The sequence below is a fragment of the Mustelus asterias genome, chromosome 9 (assembly GCF_964213995.1).
Source record: "Mustelus asterias chromosome 9, sMusAst1.hap1.1, whole genome shotgun sequence".
NCBI classification, from domain to species: Eukaryota; Metazoa; Chordata; class Chondrichthyes; order Carcharhiniformes; family Triakidae; genus Mustelus; species Mustelus asterias.
The window spans coordinates 30,110,986-30,134,911 of NC_135809.1; the positions used below are offsets into that span (position 1 = coordinate 30,110,986).

General features: G+C 44.4%; 1 protein-coding gene across 2 annotated transcripts in view; it reads left to right on the plus strand.

The window, feature by feature from the left end:
* The first annotated feature begins 76 nt into the window (after positions 1 to 76).
* Positions 77 to 23,926, plus strand: part of ppp1r3ab (protein phosphatase 1, regulatory subunit 3Ab) — a 69,032-nt gene continuing 45,182 nt past the window's right edge. The window contains exon 1 of one of the 2 annotated variants that reach the window (XM_078219887.1): positions 77 to 2,775. In XM_078219887.1, the coding sequence (XP_078076013.1) occupies positions 1,985 to 2,775 (791 nt within the window). In that variant the 5' untranslated portion in view covers positions 77 to 1,984. The remainder of the gene's footprint in view (positions 2,776 to 23,926) is intronic. The other variant, XM_078219888.1, reaches the window with a different exon arrangement.

Here is a 23,926-nt window from a genome sequence, read left to right on the forward strand (position 1 = left end):
GGCACAGACAGTGACCTAAGCCGTGAATCGAACCCGGATCTCTGGCGCTGTGAGGTCATGATGTGGAGATGCCGGCGTTGGACTGGGGTAAACACAGTAAGAAGTCTCACAACACCAGGTTAAAGTCCAACAGGTTTATTTGGTAGCAAAAGCTGTGAGGCAGCAGTGCTAACCACTGTGCCACTGTACTGTTCTAGTGGAGTAACAGCAAGAAGGTCATGATGATGGAGACATAGCATAGGCACCAGCTCACTGGAGGGAAAAGTCATGCATGGGTTGTGTAATGGAGGACAAGATGGGGACTTTGATGCTGTAACCGACAGAAGAAGGCAGATGGGTGTGCACAAGAAAATGGTAGGTCCATTGGGGAGCCTGCCAGGAAAGATGTGATCAATGTCCAGGTTGACTGAGGTGTTCAGTGTCAACTTAGCATAGAGCTTTGTGCAGAACTGGGAGCTCATACCTTCCAGCAAGCAGTGGTGGCCAACTCCCTTCACACACTTGTGGATCCAACCATGATGGCAGGATCTGATGGTCGATGTTGCAGCTTCCGTTGCAGAAGTAACAGCAGCTACCCAATTTCTGAGTCCTGTAGTGGAAACTCAGACTGCTGTCATCATGGCTTGGGGATTACAGTTTGTATAATATTGATGCAAACCTAAAATCTCAGCACACTGATTGTAAAGGTGCAGTGTAAATGGAAACCTTTCTCTCACATTACTCAGCAATAACATTTTTGAAACACTTAATTTCCTTATTATTTAGTTGAAGCATTGCCACAACTTATGTCCCTGCAATTGGGATTAATGCAGACCCAATTCTGATCATACATCAGCAACCATAGACTCCCTACAGTGCAGAAGGAGGCCATTCGACCCATCGAGTCAGTATCGACTCTCTGATAGAGTATCTTATCCAGGCCCTCTCCCCATAACCCCACACATTCACCATGGCCAATCTATCTAACCAATGCATTTTGGGACACAAAGGGGCAATTTAGCAGGACCAATCCACCTAACTTGCACTCTTTGGAGTGTGGGAGGAAATTGGAGCACCCAGAGGAAACCCACACAGACACGGGGCTAGTGTGCAAACTCCACACACACACACACACACTAAGCCAAGGCTGGAATCGAACCCAGGTCCTTGGTGCTGTGAGGCAGCAATGGTGAGCACTGTACCACCATGCCGCCTCGTAGCGGTTAACTCTGTTTCTTACTCCACAGATGCTGTCTGACCTGCTCAGCATTTCCAGTTTTTTTTTTGTTTTGCTTTTACTTATTTGAGTCCTAATTCATGTCAATACATGTAATCGACAAAAACATTTCAAAAAGGATTTGTCTGAATTGAGAATTGCTTACTTCCCCATTAACCGGTGGCACAGTGGTTAGCACTGCTGCCTCACAGGCCAGGGACCTAGGTTCGATCCTCGGCTTGGGTCACTGTCTGTGTGGAGTCTGCACCTTCTCCCCATGTCTGTGTGGGTTTCCTCCATGTACTCCAGTTTCCTCCCACAGTCTGAAAGATATGCTGTTTAAGTGTGTTGGCCATGCTAAATTCTCCCTCAGTGTACCCGAACAGGTGCCAGAGTGTGCCAACTAGGGGATTTTCACAATAACTTCATTGCAGCATTAATGTAAACCTACTTGTAACTAATAAATAAACTTTACTTCAAAGTGGCAAAACAATTATTAAGTCCTAATTTCCTGACTCGCTTTACTTCACTGCTTTTGTGTTATCTGGGAAACGTGGTCTGACCCAGCTCCCTGCACTGTGTGGAGCCAGAACACAACATTGATGTTAGCAGGAGCGAATCTGGGCGAAGGCAGACGAGCATAGTTTACAAGTCAGTGGCGCTATTAATAGGCCTGAGTTCTCTTACAATGTCAACTGTAACCAAAGACCTTGTGCTAAAGCCCGTCTGTCTGAAATATCTGCAGCCACTAGTTGAGAGGTCTTGCTTCGGTAAACTTTCCACACACTAATGGAGTCGGCGGAGAAAGTCCCAAACCAACATTTTGCGGTCAGTTTGCTGGGTCTGCCCGCTGAAGATGATGTGTTCGCTGAGGATGAAGACTCGAATGAAATTTTGATAAAGCCAAAATCCTCCCCGCTCCCGCGGAGACGGAGCTCTTCTTCAGACGAGGGGTCTGAGCCTCCCCTCACTCCCAATCGAAAAGTGTCCTTTGCTGATGCGTTTGGCCTGGAACTGGTGTCTGTCAGGGAATATGACAAATGGGATATGCTTACTGGTGGGGCTCTGGGCAGTGAACCGCAGGGTGAGCGGCCACTCCTGGAAGAATGTCTCCTATTGCCACTTTTTGAGTTACCATCCACCCACGAGGACTTGATGCAGAAACTTTACGCCCAGAAAGTGGAACTGGAATCAACGGAGTTTCCCCCGGGCACAACCTGCATGAAAGGGGTCATTCGCGCGTTGAACATATCGTACGAAAAGCTGGTGTACATCCGGATGACATTAAACAACTGGAGCAGTTACTATGACATTCTGGCCGATTATGTGGCCGATTCCTGTGACGGTGAAACTGACCAGTTCAGGTTTAAGATCTCACTCGTCCCCCCTTACCTTAAAAACGGAGCCAAAGTCGAATTTGCCATTCGATATGAAACTCCGGGCGCTGTTTACTGGGCAAACAACCAACACAAAAATTACGTGATTTCATGTCACAAGAAAGACGACCCGAACGCGAGCGACAAATCTCTGGAAGAACTGGACGATCGAAACTTAAAAAGCTGCCTCAAGACTTCATCTAGGTGAGCAGTCCCGAGCGGGCACTGGCAAAGTTTTTACAATGTTTCACCTCCTTTACAATCCCTGGCATTGCATTCCTGATGTGGAGATGCCTGATGTGGACATTGCATTCCTGATGTGGAGATGCCTGATGTGGACATTGCATTCCTGGTCAGGAACTCCAAGGTTAATCGCGTTCACTATATTCAGTGCCAAACTTGTCGATAATAGGTGTACAATTCCCCTGTAATCACCATCTTCTTTCTATCTCTTTGCCACGAACGCTGCTTTCTGTAGTGTTTCTGGTTGGGGGGAGGGGGGGGGGTGCACAGATAATGCAGATGAAACCAAATGAATTATTTCTTCAATATGCAACAATAGGCACTGTATATATCTTACTTCCTGTATTGTGACAGCAACCCCTTACTGCGATAGCATTCATATGATGAAAAATGATGTGGAGATGCCAGCGTTGGATTGGGGTGGGCACAGTAAGAAGTCTCACAACATCAGGTTAAAGTTCAACAGGTTTATTTGGGATCAGCATTGCTCCTTTAATGTCATAAGCAAATATCAGAGTAACGCTCACCTGATGAAGGAACAGCGCTCCAAAAGCTTGTGATTCCAAATAAACCTGTTGGACTTTGACCTGGTGTGAGACTTCTTATGATGACAAATGTCCTCAGTTCTTATTTCATTCGGGTCTTATCCTTTTTTTAAATCCAGATCACACCATCTCTCTAATGTTAGTGACTTTGGGGTGGCACGGTGGCACAGTGGTTAGCACTGCTGCCTCACAACGCCAGGCACCCGGGTTCAGTTCTCAGCTTGGGTCACTGTCTGCACTGTCTTGGGTGCGGAGTCTGCACGTTCTCCCCGTGTCTACGTGGGTTTCCTCCAGGTACTCCGGTTTCCTCCCACAGTCCAAAAGTCGTGCTGTTTAGGTGCATTGGCCGTGCTACATTCTTCCTCAGTGTACCTGAGCAGGTGCCGGAGTGTGGCTACTGGGGGATTTTCACCGTAACTTCATTGCAGTGTTAATGTAAGCCTACTTGTGATGAATAAATAAACTTTAACTTAACTTTAACTTTTCTCTCAGGTAAATATACCACGTGGTGTGTCACTGACCTAAGATCATAGAAACCCTACAGTGCAGAAGGAGGCCATTCGGCCCATCGAGTCTGCCCCGACCACAATTCCACCCAGGCCCTACCCCATATCCCTACATATTTTACCCGCTAATCCCTCTAATTTACGCATCCCAGGACACTAAGGGGCAATTTTAGCATGGCCAATCAACCTAACCCTCACATCTTTGGACTGGATGACTGGAGGAAGTCCACACTTAGCCTTTGGTTAAGTCTGTGGCTGTGTTATTTAACTCAATGTTGATGGCAGTGTGACAGTATTAAAACTGAATTGAGTTGGCAGAAATTCTGCCTTTGGTCACTGTCAGTAAGTAATTCTGCCAGGCATGAATCCAAACAGAAATTTTGGCACAGAATGTTTGGGCTTCGCCATTGTATCCAAATCCAGTCATAATCTATGTTCAACCAACATCACGAAAAACAGGTTGACTGGGTCAATGATCTCATTTGCAGGTTTGTAGGATCTCACTGTGCACAGATTAGAATCTGCTCCATGCCTCCAACATTGACCGCCCTTCAAAAGTAATTCACTGATTGTGAAGTGATTTGGGCAATTCTAGCAATGTGAAAGATTCCTCCCTAACAGCACTGTGGGTGTTCTTACAATGTGGAGATGCCAGCGTTGGACTGGGGTAAACACAGTAAGAAGTTTAACAACACCAGGTTAAAGTCCAACAGGTTTATTTGGTAGCAAAAGCCACACAAGCTTTCGGAGCCTGAAGACCCTTCTTCAGGTGAGTGGGAATTCTGTTCACAAACAGGGCATCTAAAGACACAAACTCAATTTACATGAATAATGGTTGGAATGCGAATGCTTACAGCTAATCAAGTCTTTAAGATACAAACAATTTACATTATTCATGTAAATTGAGTCTGTGTCTTTATATGCCCACTCACCTGAAGAAGGGGCTTGGAGTTCAGAAAACTTGTGTGGCTTTTGCTACCAAATAAACCTGTTGGACTTTAACCTGATGTTGTTAAACTTCTTACGGTGTTCCTACAACACATGGACTGCAGCAGTTCAAGAAGGCAGCTCACCACTATCTTCTCAAGAGGTGGGCAACATATGCTGGTCTAGCCAGTAATGCCCACATCCCATGAACAAACTTTTTAAAAGATCAATACAGTTCATTATTTCTTCCTTTCAGAATGGAAGTTATAGAGAATAAAATTGTAAGGACAATTGGTAATAATAGGTTCACAGTGTGTTCAAGGCAGCACAGTTGTTAGCACTGCTGCCTCACAGCTCCAGGGACCCAGGTTCAATTCCGGCCTTGTGTGACTGTGCAGAGTGTGTACATCCTCTTGGTGTCTGTGTCAGTTTCCTCCTGGGGTGCTCCGGTTTCCTTCCACAGTCCAAAGACATGCGAGTTAGTTGATTGGCCATGCTAAATTGCCCCTTAGTGTGCCAAGATGTGCAGGTTAGATGGATTAGCCATGGTAAATGTTTGGGGTCATGATGTGGAGATGCCGGCGTTGGACTAGGGTAAACACAGTAAGAAGTCTCACAACACCAGGTTAAAGTCCAATGGGTTTATTTGGTAGCAAAAGCCACTAGCTTTCGGAGCGCTGCCCTTCATCAGGTAAGTGGGAGTTCTGTTCACAAACAGGGCATATAAAGACACAAACTCAATTTACAAAATAATGGTTGGAATGCGAGTCTTTACAGGTAATCAAGTCTTAAAGGTACAGACAATGTGAGTGGAGAGAGGGTTAAACATAGGTTAAAGAGATGTGTATTGTCTCCAACCAGGACAGTTAGTGAGATTTTGCCACCTCAGGCAAGTCGAGGGGGTTACAGATAGTGCGACAATTACCCAAGATCCCGGTTGAGGGCATCCTCATGTGTGCGGAACTTGGCTATCAGTCTCTGCTCAGTGACTCTGCGCTGTTGTGTGTCATGAAGGCCGCCTTGGAGAACACTTACCCGAAGATCAGACGCCGAATGCCCGTGACCGCTGAAGAGTTCCCCAACAGGAAGAGAACACTCTTGCCTGGTGATTGTCGAGTTGTGTTCATTCATCCGTTGTCGTAGCGTCTGCATGGTCTCCCCAATGTACCACGCCTCGGGACATCCTTTCCTGCAGTGTATCAGGTAGACAACGTTGGCCGAGTTGCAAGAGTATGTACTGTGTACCTGGTGGATGGTGTTCTCATGTGAGATTATGGCATCCGTGTCGATGATCCGGCACGTTTTGCAGAGGTTGCTGTGGCAGGGTTGTGTGGTGTCGTGGTCACTGTTCTCCTGAAGGCTGGGTAGTTTGCTGCGGACAATGGTCTGTTTGAGGTTGTGCGGTTGTTTGAAGGCAAGAAATGGGGGTGTGGGGATGACCTTGGCGAGGTGTTCGTCTTCATCAATGACATGTTGAAGGCTCCGGAGAAGATGTTGTAGCTTCTCCGCTCTGGGGAAGTACTGGACGTCGAAGGGTACTCTGTCCGCCGTGTCCCATGTTTGTCTTCTGAGGAGGTTGGTGCGGTTTTTCGCTGTGGCACGTCGGAACTGTCGATTGATGAGTCGAGCGCTATATCCTGTTCTTATGAGGGCATCTTTCAGCGTCTGGAGGTGTCTGTTGCAATCCTCTTCATCTGAGCAGATCCTGTGTATATGGAGAGCTTGTCCGTAGGGGATGGCTTCTTTAACATGTTTAGGGTGGAAGCTGGAGAAGTGGAGCATTGTGAGGTTATGCGTGGGCTTGCGGTACAGTGAAGTGCTGAGGTGATCGTCCTTGATGGAGATGGTGTGTCCAAGAATGCAACCGATTCTGGAGAGTAGTCCATGGTGAGTCTGATGGTGGGATGGAACTTGTTGATGTCATCATATAGTTGTTTCAGTAATTGTTGATCATGAGTCCAAAGGAAGAAAATGTCATCGATGTATCTAGTGTATAGCATCGGTTGAAGGTCCTGTGCGGTGAAGAGGTCTTGTTCGAACCTGTGCATGAAGATGTTGGCATATTGAAGTGCGAATTTGGTCCCATGGCTGTTCCGTGTGTCTGGATGAAGAACTGGTTGTTGAAGGCGAAGACATTGTGGTCCAGGATGAAGCGGATGAGATGTAAAATTGCATCTGGAGACTGGCAGTTGTCGGCGTTGAGTATTGAGGCAGTTGCAGCAATGCCATCGTCGTGGGGGATGCTGGTGTAGAGTGCCGAGACATCCATTGTGACGAGGAGTGCTCCTGGTTCAACTGCTCCATGTTTTTGTTTTACAACTGCTCCATTCTCCATGTCCCAGCTTTTGTTGTGACACTGTGGACTTCCTACAGAGACTCAGCACACATGGAGCAGTTGAACCAGGAGCACTCCTCATCACAATGGATGTCTCGGCACGCTACACCAGCATCCCCCACGACAATGGCATTGCTGCAACTGCCTCAATACTCAACGCCGACAACTGTCAGTCTCCAGATACAATTTTACAACTCATCCGCTTCATCCTGGACCACAATGTCTTCACCTTCAACAACCAGTTCTTCATCCAGACACACGGAACAGCCATGGGTCCAAATTCGCACCTCAATATGCCAACATCTTCATGCACAGGTTCGAACAAGACCTCTTCGCCGCACAGGACCTTCAACCGATGCTATACACTAGATACATCGATGACATTTCTTCCTTTGGACTCATGGTGAACAATGACTGAAACAACTATATGATTACATCAACAAGTTCCATCCCACCATCAGACTCACCATGGACTACTCTTCATAATTGGTTGCATTCTTGGACACACACATCTCCATCAAGGATGGTCACCTCAGCACTTCACTGTACCGCAAGCACACGGGTAACCACACGATGCTCCACTTCTCCAGCTTCCACCCTAAACACGTTAAAGAAGCCATCCCCTACGGACAAGCCCTCCATATACACAGGATCTGCTCAGATGAGGAGGATTGCAACAGACACCTCCAGATGCTGAAAGATGCCCTCATAAGAACAGGATATAGCGCTCGACTCATCGATCGACATTTCCGACGCGCCACAGCGAAAAACCGCACCGACCTCCTCAGAAGACAAACATGGGACATGGCAGACAGAGTACCCTTCGTCGTCCAGTACTTCCCCGGAGCGGAGAAGCTATGACATCTTCTCCGGAGCCTTCAACATGTCATTGATGAAGACGAACATCTTGCCAAGGCCATCCCCACACCCCCATTTCTTGCCTTCAAACAACCGCACAACCTCAAACAGACCATTGTCCGCAGCAAATTACCCAGCCTTCAGGAGAACAGTGACCACGACACCACACAACCCTGCCACAGCAACCTCTGCAAGATGTGCCGGATCATTGACGTGGATGCCATCATCTCATGTGAGAACACCATCCACCAGGTACACGGTACATACTCTTGCAACTCGGCCAACGTTGTCTACCTGATACGCTGCAGGGAAGGATGTCCCGAGGCATGGTACATTGGGGAGACCACGCAGACGCTACGACAACGGATGAATGAACACCGCTCGACAATCACCAGGCAAGAGTGCTCTCTTCCTGTTGGGGAACACTTCAGCGGTCACGGGCATTCGGCCTCTGATCTTCGGGGCAGCGTTCTCCAAGGCGGCCTTCATGACACATGACAACGCAGAGTCGCTGAGCAGAGACTGATAGCCAAGTTCCGCACACATGGGGACGGCCTCAACCGGGATCTTAGGTTCATGTCACACTATCTGTAACCCCCACAACTTGCCTGGGCTTGTAAAATCTCACTAACCGTCCTGACTGGAGACAATACACATCTCTTTAACCTGTGCTTAACCCTCTCTCCACTCACATTGTCTGTACCTTTAAGACTTGATTACCTGTAAAGACTCGCATTCCAACCATTATTTTGTAAATTGAGTTTGTGTCTTTATATGCCCTGTTTGTGAACAGAACTCCCACTCACCTGACGAAGGGGCAGCGCTCCGAAAGCTAGTGGCTTGTGCTACCAAATAAACCTGTTGGACCTTAACCTGGTGTTGTGAGATTTTTTAAAATGTTTGTGGTTACAGGGATATAGCTGGGATGTGGGTGAGATGCTCAGTCGGAGAGTTGGTGCAGACATTTTGGGCCGAATGGCCTCTTCTGCACTGTATGAATTCTATGATTCTAAGGTAGGAATTCAATTTTTGGTGTTTTCTGGCAATCACAAATTGGTTTAACTTCATTCTCAACTACATAACTGCTTTACTGAATTATTGCTTTCTAAGTTACTACCAGCCATCTATACTCTCTGCAGCACTGGATAGAGAATAGTTGCCTGCTCCAGTAATAATTCATGCTGACAAAAACTATTCATAGATTCCCTACAGTGCAGAAAGAGGCTATTCAGCCCATCAAGCCTGCACTGACAGCAATCCCACCAGGCCTTATCCCCGTAAACCCATTTATTTACCCCACAAATCTCCCTGACACTCAGGGGCAATTGAACATGGCCAATCAACCTAACCCACACATCTTTGGACTGTGAGAGGAAACCGGAGCAACCAAAGGAAACCCACACAGACACAGGGAGAACGTGCAAACTCCACACAGTCACCCGAGGCCAGAATTGAACCCAGGTCCCCGACACTGTGAGGCAGAAGTGCTAACCACATGCCACCCTTAATAAGAAAACATAAAGCCCACAATACTAATTGTACCTTTCTTTATGGTTAGTATTTTAGTTGTATTTAGGCTACTGTCTAGAGCACATGACATCAGTCAAACGACATAATCAATATACAGGATATCAAAGGTATGGATAAGATAGGAGGAGAACTGGGATAACTGGTAACCGTTGAGTTAGTCATGAGGATGTGTTCTAAGTGTTAGGCTTATTTATTTTAGAGAAGCATGGGCTTATTAGGGATATGAGGTTTTAAAATATTGGGCTTGGTATGGTTAGTTTAGTCATTTAAGATGGAGAGAGGTGTCAGGACAAGAAGTCAGACATATTAGCTAAGAGGTGGGGAGGGGTGGGGAGACTTTGGTCCAAGAACTGGGAAGAACGAGTTCCCTGCATATCCTGTAATTTTTAACTATAGTTTTCCCATCACAGCCAGTCTGATCAGGGGAATCCCAAAACACAACAAATTGGTCTAATTGTGGGGAGGGGGTGGTTGGAAGAGATTCTGGTGGGATGGGTTTTAGTTGAACGGGACACTGAGTGTGGGAGGGGGAACCAATTATGGGGAAGTGGTCCAAATGCAGGGGAGGGGGATGTTATGATCGAAGATGGCTCAATTGTGGAGAGAGGGAAGAGTGGCTGGTAATTGGGGAGGGTCCAATCGCAGGGTAGGGCTCTAATTGTAGCGGGGGGAGGGTGAAGGAACACAATTAGTTGCGGCATCCAATCATGGTGGGAGATTCCAATTGCAGAATGGGGGAGAGGGGGCAGTTTGTGGGTATCTTGTTAAGCCTGGGGAAAACACTCCTTCTCCTTCTGGCCCACAAGCAGTGCTGCAAAGACCTTATGAACTCAGCTCTGTTTGGTTTATATTGCCTCTCCCCATTGTTCCTCCCAAATGTAGCACTTCACACCTACCTGCATTAAATTTATCCTGTCTCCTGCCTATTCCACAAGACTATGTCCAATTGAAGTCAGTCACTGCCCTCCTCACAGCTCACAATACTTCAATGTTTCGTTTAACCTGAAAATTTGATATTGGGCCCTGTAACACCAAGTTTAAATAACCAATATATATATATCAGGAAACACTGGTAGTTGTTCAAATACCAAGGCATGAAAGATCCCACTGTATACCTTCCTCCATCTCTGGAACCAATTTCAGAAATATGTGTTGGGTGAAAAGTTATTACAGTGTTTTAAAAGGGAAAGTGACATATTTAAGCAAAGATAACATTTTTAGCTATAGAGGGAAAATTGCTGGTTGGTTGAGGAGTTGTAGGCTACCATTGTCTGAGAGAGATTGCCTTAGACTGTGGCAAAATTATTGTTGAAAGACATGGGGATGGTGGTGGTGGGTGGGTTGGGGGGAAGGAGGGTGCGGTTGTAGGGAATATGCAAACAGGGATTAGGAGTACTGTTTGTGTGGAGTATAAACACCAGTACAGTCTGCTTGGGCCGAATGCCAATTTCCATGTTGTAATTACTATATAATTCTGTGATTCGGACATACCTTCCCACAATTCTTCCTCAGCTGGCCATCAGCTGTTTTTTCTTTACTTATCAGATGCTAGCGTGAGTGGGGGAGGGTTATATCTGAGATATACACAGAGGAAAGGAAAAGTGTATTATGCTTTACCTGTGATCCCCAAGGTTCCAGAGCATGCAAAAATGCAATGACTGATTAAGACAAATGTTTAGTAGTGAACTTCAGGTATGTCGAAGATAAAAACTCTTTTTAAATGTAAGTAAAGGATATTTTCAATGTTTAAGGAGGTAACAAAAACATTTGGACTATTTGTAGCGGCAAAATATATTATATATTTACATACAAGAGTAAAACAAGAAAAACGATCAGTAAAGTGATAAAAGCATTTTCAGTATGACAATGTATATCTTTTCAAGCCAGGGATTTAACAGTCCAGCTCTTTGAAATTTGAAACAACTTGCTTTAATTCTTCCAACGCCTGCATTTCATCTTCACATTTTGATTGCTGTGTAACTTCTCCTGTGCAAAATTAAAATGAGAAATTTGTACATCAACATTAAAGTTACACCAGAAGTGTAATAAACAGCTGAGGCTAGTTAGTATTGTTAGTAACCAAAAGTTAGTATTGACTCAGTTAAATGTAAATAAGTGAATTTCTTTTAATAATTAAGATTTTAGGATACAATATATAAGTAATAGCATGACAAAACAAACAGGGTAGCATGCTTGTGAGGAACAAGTGAAATTTAAGGGTGGAACGTTGGCACAGTGGTTAGCACTGCTGCCTCACAGCGCCAGGGACCTGCGTTCGATTCCCGGCTTTGATCACTGTCTGTGCGGAGTTTGCACTGTTTGCGTGGGTTTCCTCCGGATATTCCAGTTTCCACCCACTGTCCGAAAGATGTGCTGGTTAGGTGCATTGGCTATGCTAAATTCTCCCTCAGTGTACCTGAACAGTGGCTGGGTGTGGCGACTAGGGGATTTTCACAATAACTTCATTGCAGTGTTAATGTAAGCCTACTTGTGACACCAATTTAAAAAAACCTCTCCACCAGTGGGGTTTTCTTTATGTCATGTTGGGGTGTATCGGAGACTAATTGATAGAGCTGGTTATTATGATTAGTAACTTCAGTACCATTATATCATGCAACTAACAGGATGGTAGAAGGTAGACTAGATTATCCATTGTCCTTCTTCATTTAACAATTGCTGTTCTAATGTTCTTAAAAAATACCTCATTGTTCAAAAAAATGCGTCATTGTTAGTTGTAGAAATAAGTGTCTTTGTGGAATGTATTAAAGATTTTTCATACAAAGCAGACTTTCAGCAGGTGTAGTGCTTTCTTCAAATCATGAGGCGGCACGGTGGCACAGTGGTTAGCACTGCTGCCTCACAGTGCCAGGGACCCAGGTTCAATTCATGGCTTGAGTCACTGTGCAGAGTTTGCACATTCTCCCCGTGTCTGCATGGGTTTCTTCCAGGTGCTCCGGTTTCCTCCCACATTCAAAGATGTGCGGGTTAGGTTGATTGGCCATGATAAGTTGACCCTAGTGTCAGGGGATTAGCAGGGTAAATATGTGGGGTTACGGAAATAGGGCCTGGATGGAATTGTGGTCAGTGTAAACTTGATGGGCTGAATGGCCTCCTTCTGCATTGTAGGGATTCTGTGATTCGATGAAAAATTCTTTCTTCTATCATATATTTTGCATCACATTGCTCTGTTATAATTTATTAGTATTTTTAGCTCTATTTCTTCGATGCATCTATGACTGACCCTTTCTGTCCATCAAATGGATTGACCTGGAAGTTCATACTAGCCAATTTACAATATATTCACACTTCTTTCATTTGATTGCTTGATATACAAATGAAATGCTCCTCAAGCAAATTTCTGTCAGTTATTTGGGTGATATGCAAATTTATTCACTGGGATTGGCTAATATCTTATCGAGCAGGAAGGTTAACCAAGCAAATTATTCAAACTGTTTAAAAAAGTTTCCAAGCCCTATCCTTTCCACTGTCACTGTTTTCTTAATTACGAACATTTATAATATCCAATATCATAACCTGGTTTTAATGGAGCCATCATAGCCTCAAAATGTCAACATCGCCAGTGCATCAAGCTCCAATTTAAAAGGACACCTGCGTGTCAAAACACCTGCGTGTTTCAGGAGCTAGGTCGTATTTAACATGGAAACTGAGGCATAATGGTGTAAATAGATCGCTTCTCGGCCTTTTGGCTAGGATCGGGTGTGTGGTCGGCACCCCATTGTCGGCCGCGCTTGGTCCAGGTCATTGGGTTACGCTGAGGCTTCATATGAAGCAATTTTTTAAAGTGGCATCTCGGCCTTTTGGCTAAGATGCAAATGAGCTCAAGTCTTGGAGGAGGAACCTCCCCCTTCTCCAATCAGCTTGGCTCATGTAGATCAAGCCCAGGACAGGGTGGTTTGGTCGCTCGCCCTGTCTTGTCAGCCTGGATCTGAAATGTCTCAACTTGTTGAGACTCTGAATTGGACTTGATTTGATTGAATTGGAAAAGTATATTTAAAAAAATAGATCCTAACAATGCTTCTCGGCCTTTTGGCTAAGATCAAGTGTAGTATGGTCGGCAGCCCATGGTCGGCCGCACTTGGTTGAGGTCATTAGGTTACACTGAAGCTTCATATGTTTCATATGAAGCTATTTTTAAAAGCGGCATCTCGGCCTTTTGGCTAAGATGCAAATGAGCTCAAGTCTTGGAGGAGGAACCTCCCCCTTCTCCAATCAGCTTGGCTCATGTAGATCGGGCCCAGGACAGGGTGGTTTGGTCGCTCGCCCTGTCTTGTCAGCCTGGATCTGAAATGTCTCAACTTGTTGAGACTCTGAATTGGATTTGATTTGATTGAATTGGAAAAGTAAAATTTTTAAAAAAATAGATCCTAACAACTTGTCAGAGCCTGAAAATAGTAGAATGGCCTTCGGCTCCCTGATGTTCAGTTGGAGGAACTTTTGATTCATCAATGTCTTGATATCAGGTCAAGTTGGTGAAGGGAGATGGTGAAGAGGTAGAGCTGGGTATAGTATTACTTTTGGTGCATAAGTGGGTGCAAGTAACAACATTGGCAATGTGGGTAAAATGAAAATTGTTTCTATAAGTTATTAAAATAAAGAATTTCTGTTTAAAGAAAGTTGGATACCATCTGAATTCTATTGGCAAACATTAATTCAAATAAGCATTTTCCTTCATAATGTAACAAATAAGATTTTTGTTTATTAACTTGACAGAATATTTGTCAAGGAACATGGAGTGTAGTCACTTTATGTGGAGAATGTGGGGTGAATTTTCCCGTTCCACCCGCCACGAGAATCGTAGCAGGTGAGGGATAGAACATAGAACATTACAGCGCAGTACAGGCCCTTCGGCCCTCGATGTTGCGCCGACCAGTGAAACCAATCTCAAGCCCATCTAACCTACACTATTCCAATATCATCCATATGTTTATCCAATGACCATTTAAATGCCCTTAATGTTGGCGAGTCCCCTACTGCTGCAGGCAGGGCATTCCACGCCCTTACTACTCTCTGAGTGAAGAACCTACCTCTGACATCTGTCCTATATCTCTTACCCCTCAATTTAAAGCTATGTCCCCTCATGCTAGCTATCACCATCTGAGGAAAAAGACTCTCACTATCCACCCTATCTAATCCTCTGATCATCTAGTATGCCTCTATGAAGTCACTTCTTAACCTTCTTCTCGCTAATGAAAACAACCTCAAGTCCCTCAGCCTTTCCTCATAAGACCTTCCCACCATACCAGGCAACATCCTAGTAAATCTCCTCTGCACCCTTTCCAATGCTTCCACATCCTTCCTATAATGCGGTGACCAGAACTGTACGCAATACTCCAAGTGCGGCCGCACCAGAGTTTTATACAGCTGCAACATGACCTCCTCGCTCCGAAACTCAATCCCGCTACCAATAAAAGCTAACACTCCGTAAACCTTCTTAACAACCCTATCAACCTGGGTGCCAACTTTCAGGGATCTATGCACATGGACACCGAGATCTCTCTGTTCATCCACACTACCAAGTATCTTACCATTAGCCCAGTACTCTGTAATCCTGTTACTCCTTCCAAAGTGAATCACCTCACACTTTTCCGCATTGAACTCCATTTGCCACCTCTCAGCCCAGCTCTGCAGCTTATCTATGTCCCTCTGTAACCTGCAACAACCTTCCGCACTGTCCACAACTCCACCGACTTCAGTGTCATCTGCAAATTTACTGACCCATCCTTCTACGCCCTCATCCAGGCCATTTATAAAAATGACAAACAGCAGTGGCCCCAAAACAGATCCTTGCGGTACACCACTAGTAACTGAACTCCCGGATGAACATTTCCCATCAACCACCACCCTCTGTCTTCTTACAGCTAGCCAATTCCTGATCCAAACCGCTAAATCACCCTCAATCCCATGCCTCCGTATCTTCTGCAATAGCTTACCGTGGGGAACCTTGTCAAACGCTTTACTGAAATCCATATACACCACATCAGCTGCTTTACCCTCATCCACCTCTTTGGTCACCTTCTCAAAGAACTCAATAAGGTTTGTGAGGCACGACCTACCCTTCACAAAACCGTGTTGACTATCCCTAATCAAATTATTCCTTTCTAAATGATTATAAATCCTATCTCTTATAATCCTTTCCAAAACTTTGCCCACCACAGAAGTAAGGTTCACTGGTCTATAATTACCAGGGTTGGCTCTACTTCCCTTCTTGAACAAGGGGACAACATTTGCTATCCTCCAGTCTTCTGACTCTATTCCTGTAGACAATGACGACATAAAGATCAAAGCCAAAGGCTCTGCAATCTCCTCCCTAGCCTCCCAGAGAATCCTGGGATAAATTCCATCTGGCCCAGGGGACTTATCTATTTTCACACTATCCAGAATTGCTAACACCTCCTCCTTATTAACCTCAATCCCGTCTCGTCCAATAGCCTGTATCTCAGTATTCTCCTCGACAACATTGTCTTTTTCCTGCGTGAATACTGACGAAAAATGTTCATTTAGTGCCTCTCCTATCTCTTCAGGCTCCACGCACAACTTCCCACTACGGTCCTTGACCGGCCCTAATCTCTCCCTCGTCATTCTTTTATTCCTGACGTACCTATAGAAAGCTTTCGGATTTTCCTTGATCCTACCTGCCAAAGATTTCTCATGTCCCCTTCTGGCTCTTCTAAGCTCTCTCTTTAGGTCCTTCCTGGCTAACTTGTAACTCTCAAGTGCCCTAACTGAGCCTTCACATCTCATCTTTACATAAGTCTCCTTCTTCCTCTTCACAAGAGATTCAACTTCTTTAGTAAACCACGGTCCCCTCACTCGACCACTTCCTCCCTGCCTGACAGGTACATACTTATCAAGGACACCCAGTAGCTGTTCCTTGAACAAGCTCCACATTTCAATTGTGCCCATCCCCTGCAGTTTCCTTCCCCAACCTATGCATCCTAAATCTCGCCTAATCGCATCATAATTTCCTTTCCCCCAGCTATAACTCTTGCCCTTCGGTATATACCTATTCCTTTCCATCGCTAAAGTAAACGTAACCGAATTGTGGATGGACCATGGAACAGTCTGTTGACCTTGGGCAGGATTTTCCAGTTTCTGGGCAAACACTGTTGGAAAATCCCACCCTATATGTTTATTTTAGAGACTTAGATGGCTTTCATTAAGTATAGAAAGATTGAATACGGTCAATATAATTTTTTGTTATCTTGTAGCTTGCATCAACTTAAAATTTGCCAATGCTGATTTAATGTTTTGTTGCATGTTTTGCATCTGGTTGGGGTTCTTCAGGGTTTGACCATTTTCTCTAAGTACGATAGCTAAGACTACAAGTCATTGTTATTTATTTATAGCTCTATATGCATCTTAGAAACTATGCAGAAGGTTGGCCTTCCCCTCCTTCTAGGTCTCTGTGTCATGTGTCATTACATCATAGTTACATCAATTCAAATAATCAGGTGCTGCTGGTAACCCTTTACATCTCCTCCCAAGTCGTTATCCCAACTATATACAGCCTCCTACATCTCACCTCAAAGTCTCAGACTTCAAAGGATTTGTTTGCCTGATCTTTATCTGATCTTTCTGAAGCGGAGGACATTCTGTACTCTCTTTTTGTTTGATATGAGTGTCCTTCTCCTGGGTGGTTGTAGAACTTTATCTTGTTTCTTGTTCCCTTTCTCCTTTTGGATCTGGATAGTAAGCCCAAGTTCCAATGGTTTCCTTTTCCAAGGATATTAATGCACTGCAGTTTCTCTTTATATTTCTCTGGCCTGTCTTGGTTGTGGAGCTCTTTCTGTTACTGTACCTTCTTTCTGTTGGTCTCTTTCTCTCTGTCTCTTTGCAGTGCCACTGATATGTCTTATGCTCTGTGCCCGAGGTTGACGTTATGTGCTGTGTCGCTGTACCTCCTCACTTTTTTAACTTTCTCATGGTTATTTGAGGTGATATGTGGTTCTAGTTTCTGTTGCAGAGCTGGAAGTTGTGTTTTCAATCCTCTTCCCATTAACAACCTCTGATGGTGAAACCCCATTTTGTAATGGTGAGGTTTGATAAACAAGAAGGGTTAAGTTGAGATTGTCATTCTTTTTCTTCAAATCTTTGATGGTTCAAACACCTCTCTTAGCTTCTCCACTTGCTTCAGGATACTGAGCTCAGCTAGTCATGTGAATTAATCTACATTCCATCACAAAGTTGCAGAGTGATTCTTTCGCATATTGTGAACCATTGTCTGACACTGCAATTTCCAGGATTGCGTTGCATAGGTTATTATCAATGAGCAAATGACTGCTTCTGCTGAGATTCTGTGCAATCTGTTCACTTCAATCCATCTACAGTAGTCATCAATGACAATAAGATATACCTAACCTTTAAAATCATATAAATACATTCCGAACTGTTCCCGCAGCCTTGATGGAAAAGTGGAGGGTGACAATGGTTATCTTGCTCTTGGCTGATCACTGCACATTTAAGGCCGTTTGAAATTAGTTTGTCAGTAGAATGAGCAATGCCTGACTTCCAGACTGATTGCTGGGCTCTTGCTTAATATTTTGCTATCCTAAGTAACCTTGCTGATTTTGTTTTGGAGAATATCAAAACATATTGTTTTTGAAATGATTATTATGTCACTAAAACCAATGATTGTGAGATGTTTCCTCTGTTCAAAGTGCTGCTGTAGTACTGGATTGTTAGGCGGATAATCTGGCGATCCTTCCTGACAGTATACCTTTATTTGGACATATTCATCATCTTGTTGCCATACTTGTTTTATCTCCTGCAGCATATTTCCAGCACCTGGTAGGTGTTTAATATTGAGTGATGTGTGTGCTTCAACCTCCTCACTGAAATTCAAATCCTCTATTTTGATTCCTTCAACTGGCATTCTTGATAGTGCATCTGGCAGTTCCCTTGAACATGCTCAGGTACTGAATCATATCTCATTAGTCTCAGTCTGAAGTACTGAATTTGAGGAGGCAGCTTTGCAATCTCCTTCATATTCAGAAGAACGGCTTACGGTCAGTTTCAATTTTGAAACAAAATCCCATCACTTAATCGGAGAACTTCATGCACACCCATGTTGCTGTCAGTTCTTCCTTCTCAATTGTTGCACATCTTCTCTCTGTGTCTGTGATTAATAAACTGGTGTACATTTAGCATCCCTTTGTACTTGGAATAAAACTGCACCCAGACCTGTGCACAATGCATTGGCCTCTACTATGATTGGCAATTCTGGATCATCATGCACTAAAAGTGAGCTAACATTTCAGGAGAAATTGAAATGAAAAGATTATTGTTCTTCTAAAAAGCTGGTCCACCACCAGCACCACTTTAACTCTGTCCCAATAATTCATTGGTTTCTGCCAAATTTGGTAGGAACTTGCCTACTTGGTTGACCATTCCGAGGAATCTCTGTGGTTCTGTAATGCACAGTAAGAAGTCTCACAACACCAGGTTAAAGTCCAACAGGTTGGACTTTAACCTGGTGTTGTGAGACTTCTTACTGTGTTTACCCCAGTCCAACGCCGGCATCTCCACATCATGGCTGCCATCGACTCTGTTATGCACTGGGTAAATTGTTATCTCTGCATGGTGCACCCTGAACATTTAATCATAGGTTTTGCAAATACATATTCCTTGCTCAATGTCAAACCTCATCCTGTAGAACTTTCAGGGCAGGACTCAATTTATGGTCATGCTTGTACCCTCATGGAGCTGTGTACGAGTATGTCATCCATATGGCATATTACTCTTTCCATGCCTTCTAGGGTTTGAGACTTTGTTCTCTGGAATATTTCTGAAGACACAGTTCCAGAGGGTAAGCTATTGAAGTGATAATCACTGAATATTGCAGTCTGGACTCTTTCTCTAGAGGTAATTGCCAAGACTGTTGTTTGCATTTAATTAGGTAAATAGGTTACTTTGTTACATTTTGGCAAGAGTCTTGCCATCAGGTGGATCTCATGTTTCACTAATTTGTTTAGTTGAGTCGAATCCATGTGGTTTTTAATTGCGCTACTTGGCTTAGGGACCGTGACCTTTCCATAACACCATTTTGTCAGTATAGTTACTAGAGGGGTAGCCCTGACCTATAGCTTGTGCCCAATCTCACCCCTGACTTTGTCCAGGAATGGGTGAGGGAACTTCCTCAGTGTGAAAGAGACAAATTGGTTTTGCATCAGCTCTTAGGGTAACATGATATTAAGTCTTCCGTTTTCCCAAACCTGTAAATAATCTTGGAAGTTCATTCCTAAATGTACCACCATTATGCACATCAGCAACTTGATCAACTTTGTAAATCAGCCTCCAATGTAAGCGTGCCTTCCTGCTTAGTAACAATGATTCTTGGTTCTGCATGATGTACAGAGGTTCAATGGTTTCTCTGTCCATGTATTTTAATTTTACCAGGTGCTTTCCTATGACTTCGAGTGTTATCTCACGTAGACTTTGACTTCGAATGTTATCTCACGTAGATTTTGGGCCTGATTTTACCATCACGTTCCGCCCGTTTTCGGGCACGAAAACTTGGTAATTTTGGGCGTGAGGCCAGTAGCGCGATCCGTGCCCGCCTTCGCGCTGGTTCCCCCTTTACCAAGGCCTGAAAATGGCCGCGATTGGGACCGTGCCCGAAATGGGCACGATGGCCATTTAAATGCATTTACATGCAATTAAATTGACTTAATGGGCTGCACGCCCAACCTTACCAGCACTTCCCCCTTTACCATCGCGTTTGCCCATCCAGATTTGGTGTGAAACAGATATGCTCTACAAAAGTCAATTTCGGGCGCTCCAGCTAGTGAGGAGGTAAGTGCCAAGCGTCAGACGGCTCTCTGCCACTCTGCTTTGAGATCGGCGGTGGGGGGGGGGGGGGGGGGGGTCTGCTGCCACTCTGCCTGAGATCAGTGAGGGGGAAGGGGAGTCTACTGCCACTCTGCCTGAGATCAGTGAGGGGGAAAGGGTGGTCTGCTGCCACCCTGCCTGTGAACAGTGAGGGGGAGGGGCCCACAATCGTTCTGGGTGGCGGAGGGGGTGGGGAGATAAAGGGGTCAGTAATGTTGTGGGGGTGGGGCAATGTCTGTGGAGGCCAGAGGGAGGCATTATCCAGCCGGGAAGCAATGTGGCAGGGGAGCAGCATTCTATCATTTTTCTGTGCATGCGCAGTTGGAAGCGTCGATCGGAGCTGCAGGATTTCGGGCACGTTAAGCCCCGTCTATGGGCCTCTGCAGCGAAATTCAGAATCGCGGATATTTTCTCAGGCAGAGTGTGTATGGGGGCGTCTGAGAATGGGTCTAAAAGTCAGATCTGAAACACTCCCAGTTTCAAGTCCGCCCAGCACTTCGAATCAAAATGGTAAAATAGGGCCCTTTATATCTGGAGGGATGATGGCTGCAATGTAGTGTATGTAAGCCACTTTACTTTGTCAGATAAGACTGAAACACCTGACAGTGTCTAATTTTTAAACTCTGGGGTGTCGACCACTTCAAGTTTCGTGCTCCAGTATTTATTACCTGCTTCATAACTTTCCTTGGAGAAGTACATTTCTTTTCGCCCTGAATAAACAATCTATTTTGTTTCCTGCGTTTAGTTTGCCTCGCAATTTGTACTGCCTTAATTAGAATTAGGTTTTCTCTTGTTTGCAAGATATCTGATAAAGCTTCATTTAGGACACAATTACTATGTGATCACGAATCAATTTGCCCCTCAATGTAGCAGCAATTTTCTGCCAACCTGTGCACATCATTAATGCACAAATCCATGCTTTTATTTTGTCTTTGTTTTCACCTGTTAAATGTTTCCCATTCTATAAGTTGATTCTTGCAAACTGCAATATGAATCAAATGCCTAGAGGACCTCATCATAAGAACTTGAAGTCTCAACGTCTCGCTATTATATCATCAGCAATAGCTCTAACTGCATAGAATAAAGTGCTGACTGTTCCTTTTGTTTCCTCTTGTGCAAACCAGAAGTGGTTCTGTACCTGGAAAACCTCTTTCTCCTGTTGTTCCAGTGCTGATCTTGTTGCGAGTCGTCAGTTCTTCGGACATGTTTCTAGCAGTGACATTGTAGATTTCATGCATGTACCATGTTCTGGACTTGTTGCTGCTTCAGTGTGTTGCTTGTTGATTTTCGTCTGTGCTTGCTGTTGTCCAGACTCCAGGTCTGTGTCTCAGCTTGCATCTGCTGCATTCACAATGCTCCAACCTTTTTGGTGAGTCTTCAGTCTGCTCCTTTCGAAGATGTGTAGGCTTTTCAGGTTTGGATTCTTTGATTGCAGTTTTTCTGGGTCTGTTACTGATGTGGAAATGCTGGCGTTGGACTGGGGTAAACACAGTAAGGAGTCTAACAACACCAGGTTAAAGTCTTTAACCTGGTGTTGTTAGACTCCTTACTCTGTTACTTACTAGCAGCTGCCACCTTGTTTCATTGTGTTTTCAGGGTCTTAATGGGGTTTGTCTACTTTCCCTCAGTATGTTACTTAAGACTGTAGTTTGTAGTATTTGCAGCTCCATGTACATCTTAGAAACTGCATAAGGTTGAACTCTTTCCTCCAGGTCATCTCTGTTACTTAATCATGTGTCAACATATCATAGTTTCATCAGGAGCTTCTGATGTGAGCTCTTTATAGATAATAGAGTATTAAACACTTTACATCCAATGTTAGCTTTAAGAATTTCTTGTTTAGAAGAAACACAGGTAAGACGCAGATTAAAATTTCCAGTTCATTGCTCCAGTGAACCAATATATCTTCAACTTCTGAAGGACACTGATGCGATGGTTATTTTTCTTGTAGAATCATAGAAACCTACAGCAGAGAAGGAGGCCATTTGGCACATTGAAATGCTTAGTCATGCATCTCCACTTTATGTCTGTAACCCTGTCAGTTCCGAGCGCTCAAATGTCTGTCATAAAATCATAGAATGCCTACAGTGCAGAAGGACGCCATTTGGCCCATCGAGCCTGCACTGACAACTATCCCAACCAGGCCCCATCCCCGTAACCCTACGTATTCACTCTGCTAATCCCCCTGACATTAAGGGACAATTTATCATGGCCATTCAACCCAATCCATATATCTTTGAAGTGTGGAAGGAAACCGGAGCAGCTGGAGGAAACCCACGCAGACATAGGGAGAATGTGCAAACTCCACACAGACAGTCACCTGAGGCCGGAATTGAACCCGGATCCTGGTGGTGTGAGGCAGCAGTGCTAACCACTGTGCCACCGTGCCGTCCAACTCCCTTTTAAAATTATCTGTGGAACCAAATTCCATCACCTTTTCCAGTCGAGTATTTTAGATCCTGACAACTGTGAGTGAAAACACATTCTGATTCCCCCACTAAAACTCTTTCCAATGATTTTGTATCTATAACCCACCCGCCAGTGGGAATATTTATTCCCTATTTATTTTTATCAATATCTCTCATCTTGAAAACCCTCTCGTGTTTTCCAGCCTCTGCACATTACTGAAATCCTTCACCCTATTTCATTAGGAGAAAAAATAGAAAGTAGGAATACACGGATCATTTTTAGGATTGACAATCTGTAACCAGCGGGATATCACAAGGATCAGTGCTTGGGCCTCAGCTATTTACAATTTATATCCATGACTTGAATGAGAGGGCCAGGTGTAACCTATCCAAGTTTGCTGACTATAAAAAGTTAAGTGGGAAAGTATGCTGACAGGAGGACGCAAAGAGGCTGCAAAAGTATATAGACAGGTTAAATGAATGGACAAGAACATGGCAGATGGAATGTCATTTGGAGAATTGTGTAGTAATCCATTTTGGAAGGAAAAATAAAAGCAGAATTTTAGGTTGGCCTTTGTTATAAAGGGATTGGGACACAGGAGTGAAGAAATCTTGTAACAGTTAGAGCCATGGTGAGACCACAGCAGGGTACTGTGTACAGTTTTGATTTCCTCACCCAAGGAAGGATAGGGTGGCAGGATGGCACAGTGGTTACCACTGCTGCCTCACCACGCCAGGGACCTGGGTTCAATTCCATTCTCGGGTGACTGCTTGTGTGGAGTTTGCACGTTCTCCTTGTGTCTACATGGCTTTCCTCCAGGTGCTCCAGTTTCTTCCCTTGGGTGAATTGGCCATGCTAAAATTGCCTTTTTTCTATGTTTCTATGTCTGAGTTCAAGAAGAAATTATATATAGCTCTTGGGATTAAAGAGATCAAGGGATATGGGGAGGGGGGATCAGGATATTGAATTCGATGATCAGCCCTGATCAAATGAATGGTGGAGCAGGCTCAAAGGGCTGACTGGGCTACTCCTGCTTCTAGTTTCTATGACATACTTACTTGTCTTCGAGGGAGTGCACAACAGTTCACCAGACTGGGATGAAGAGTTTGCCATATTTGGAAAGATTGAGTAGATTTGATCTAGAATTTGTGAGA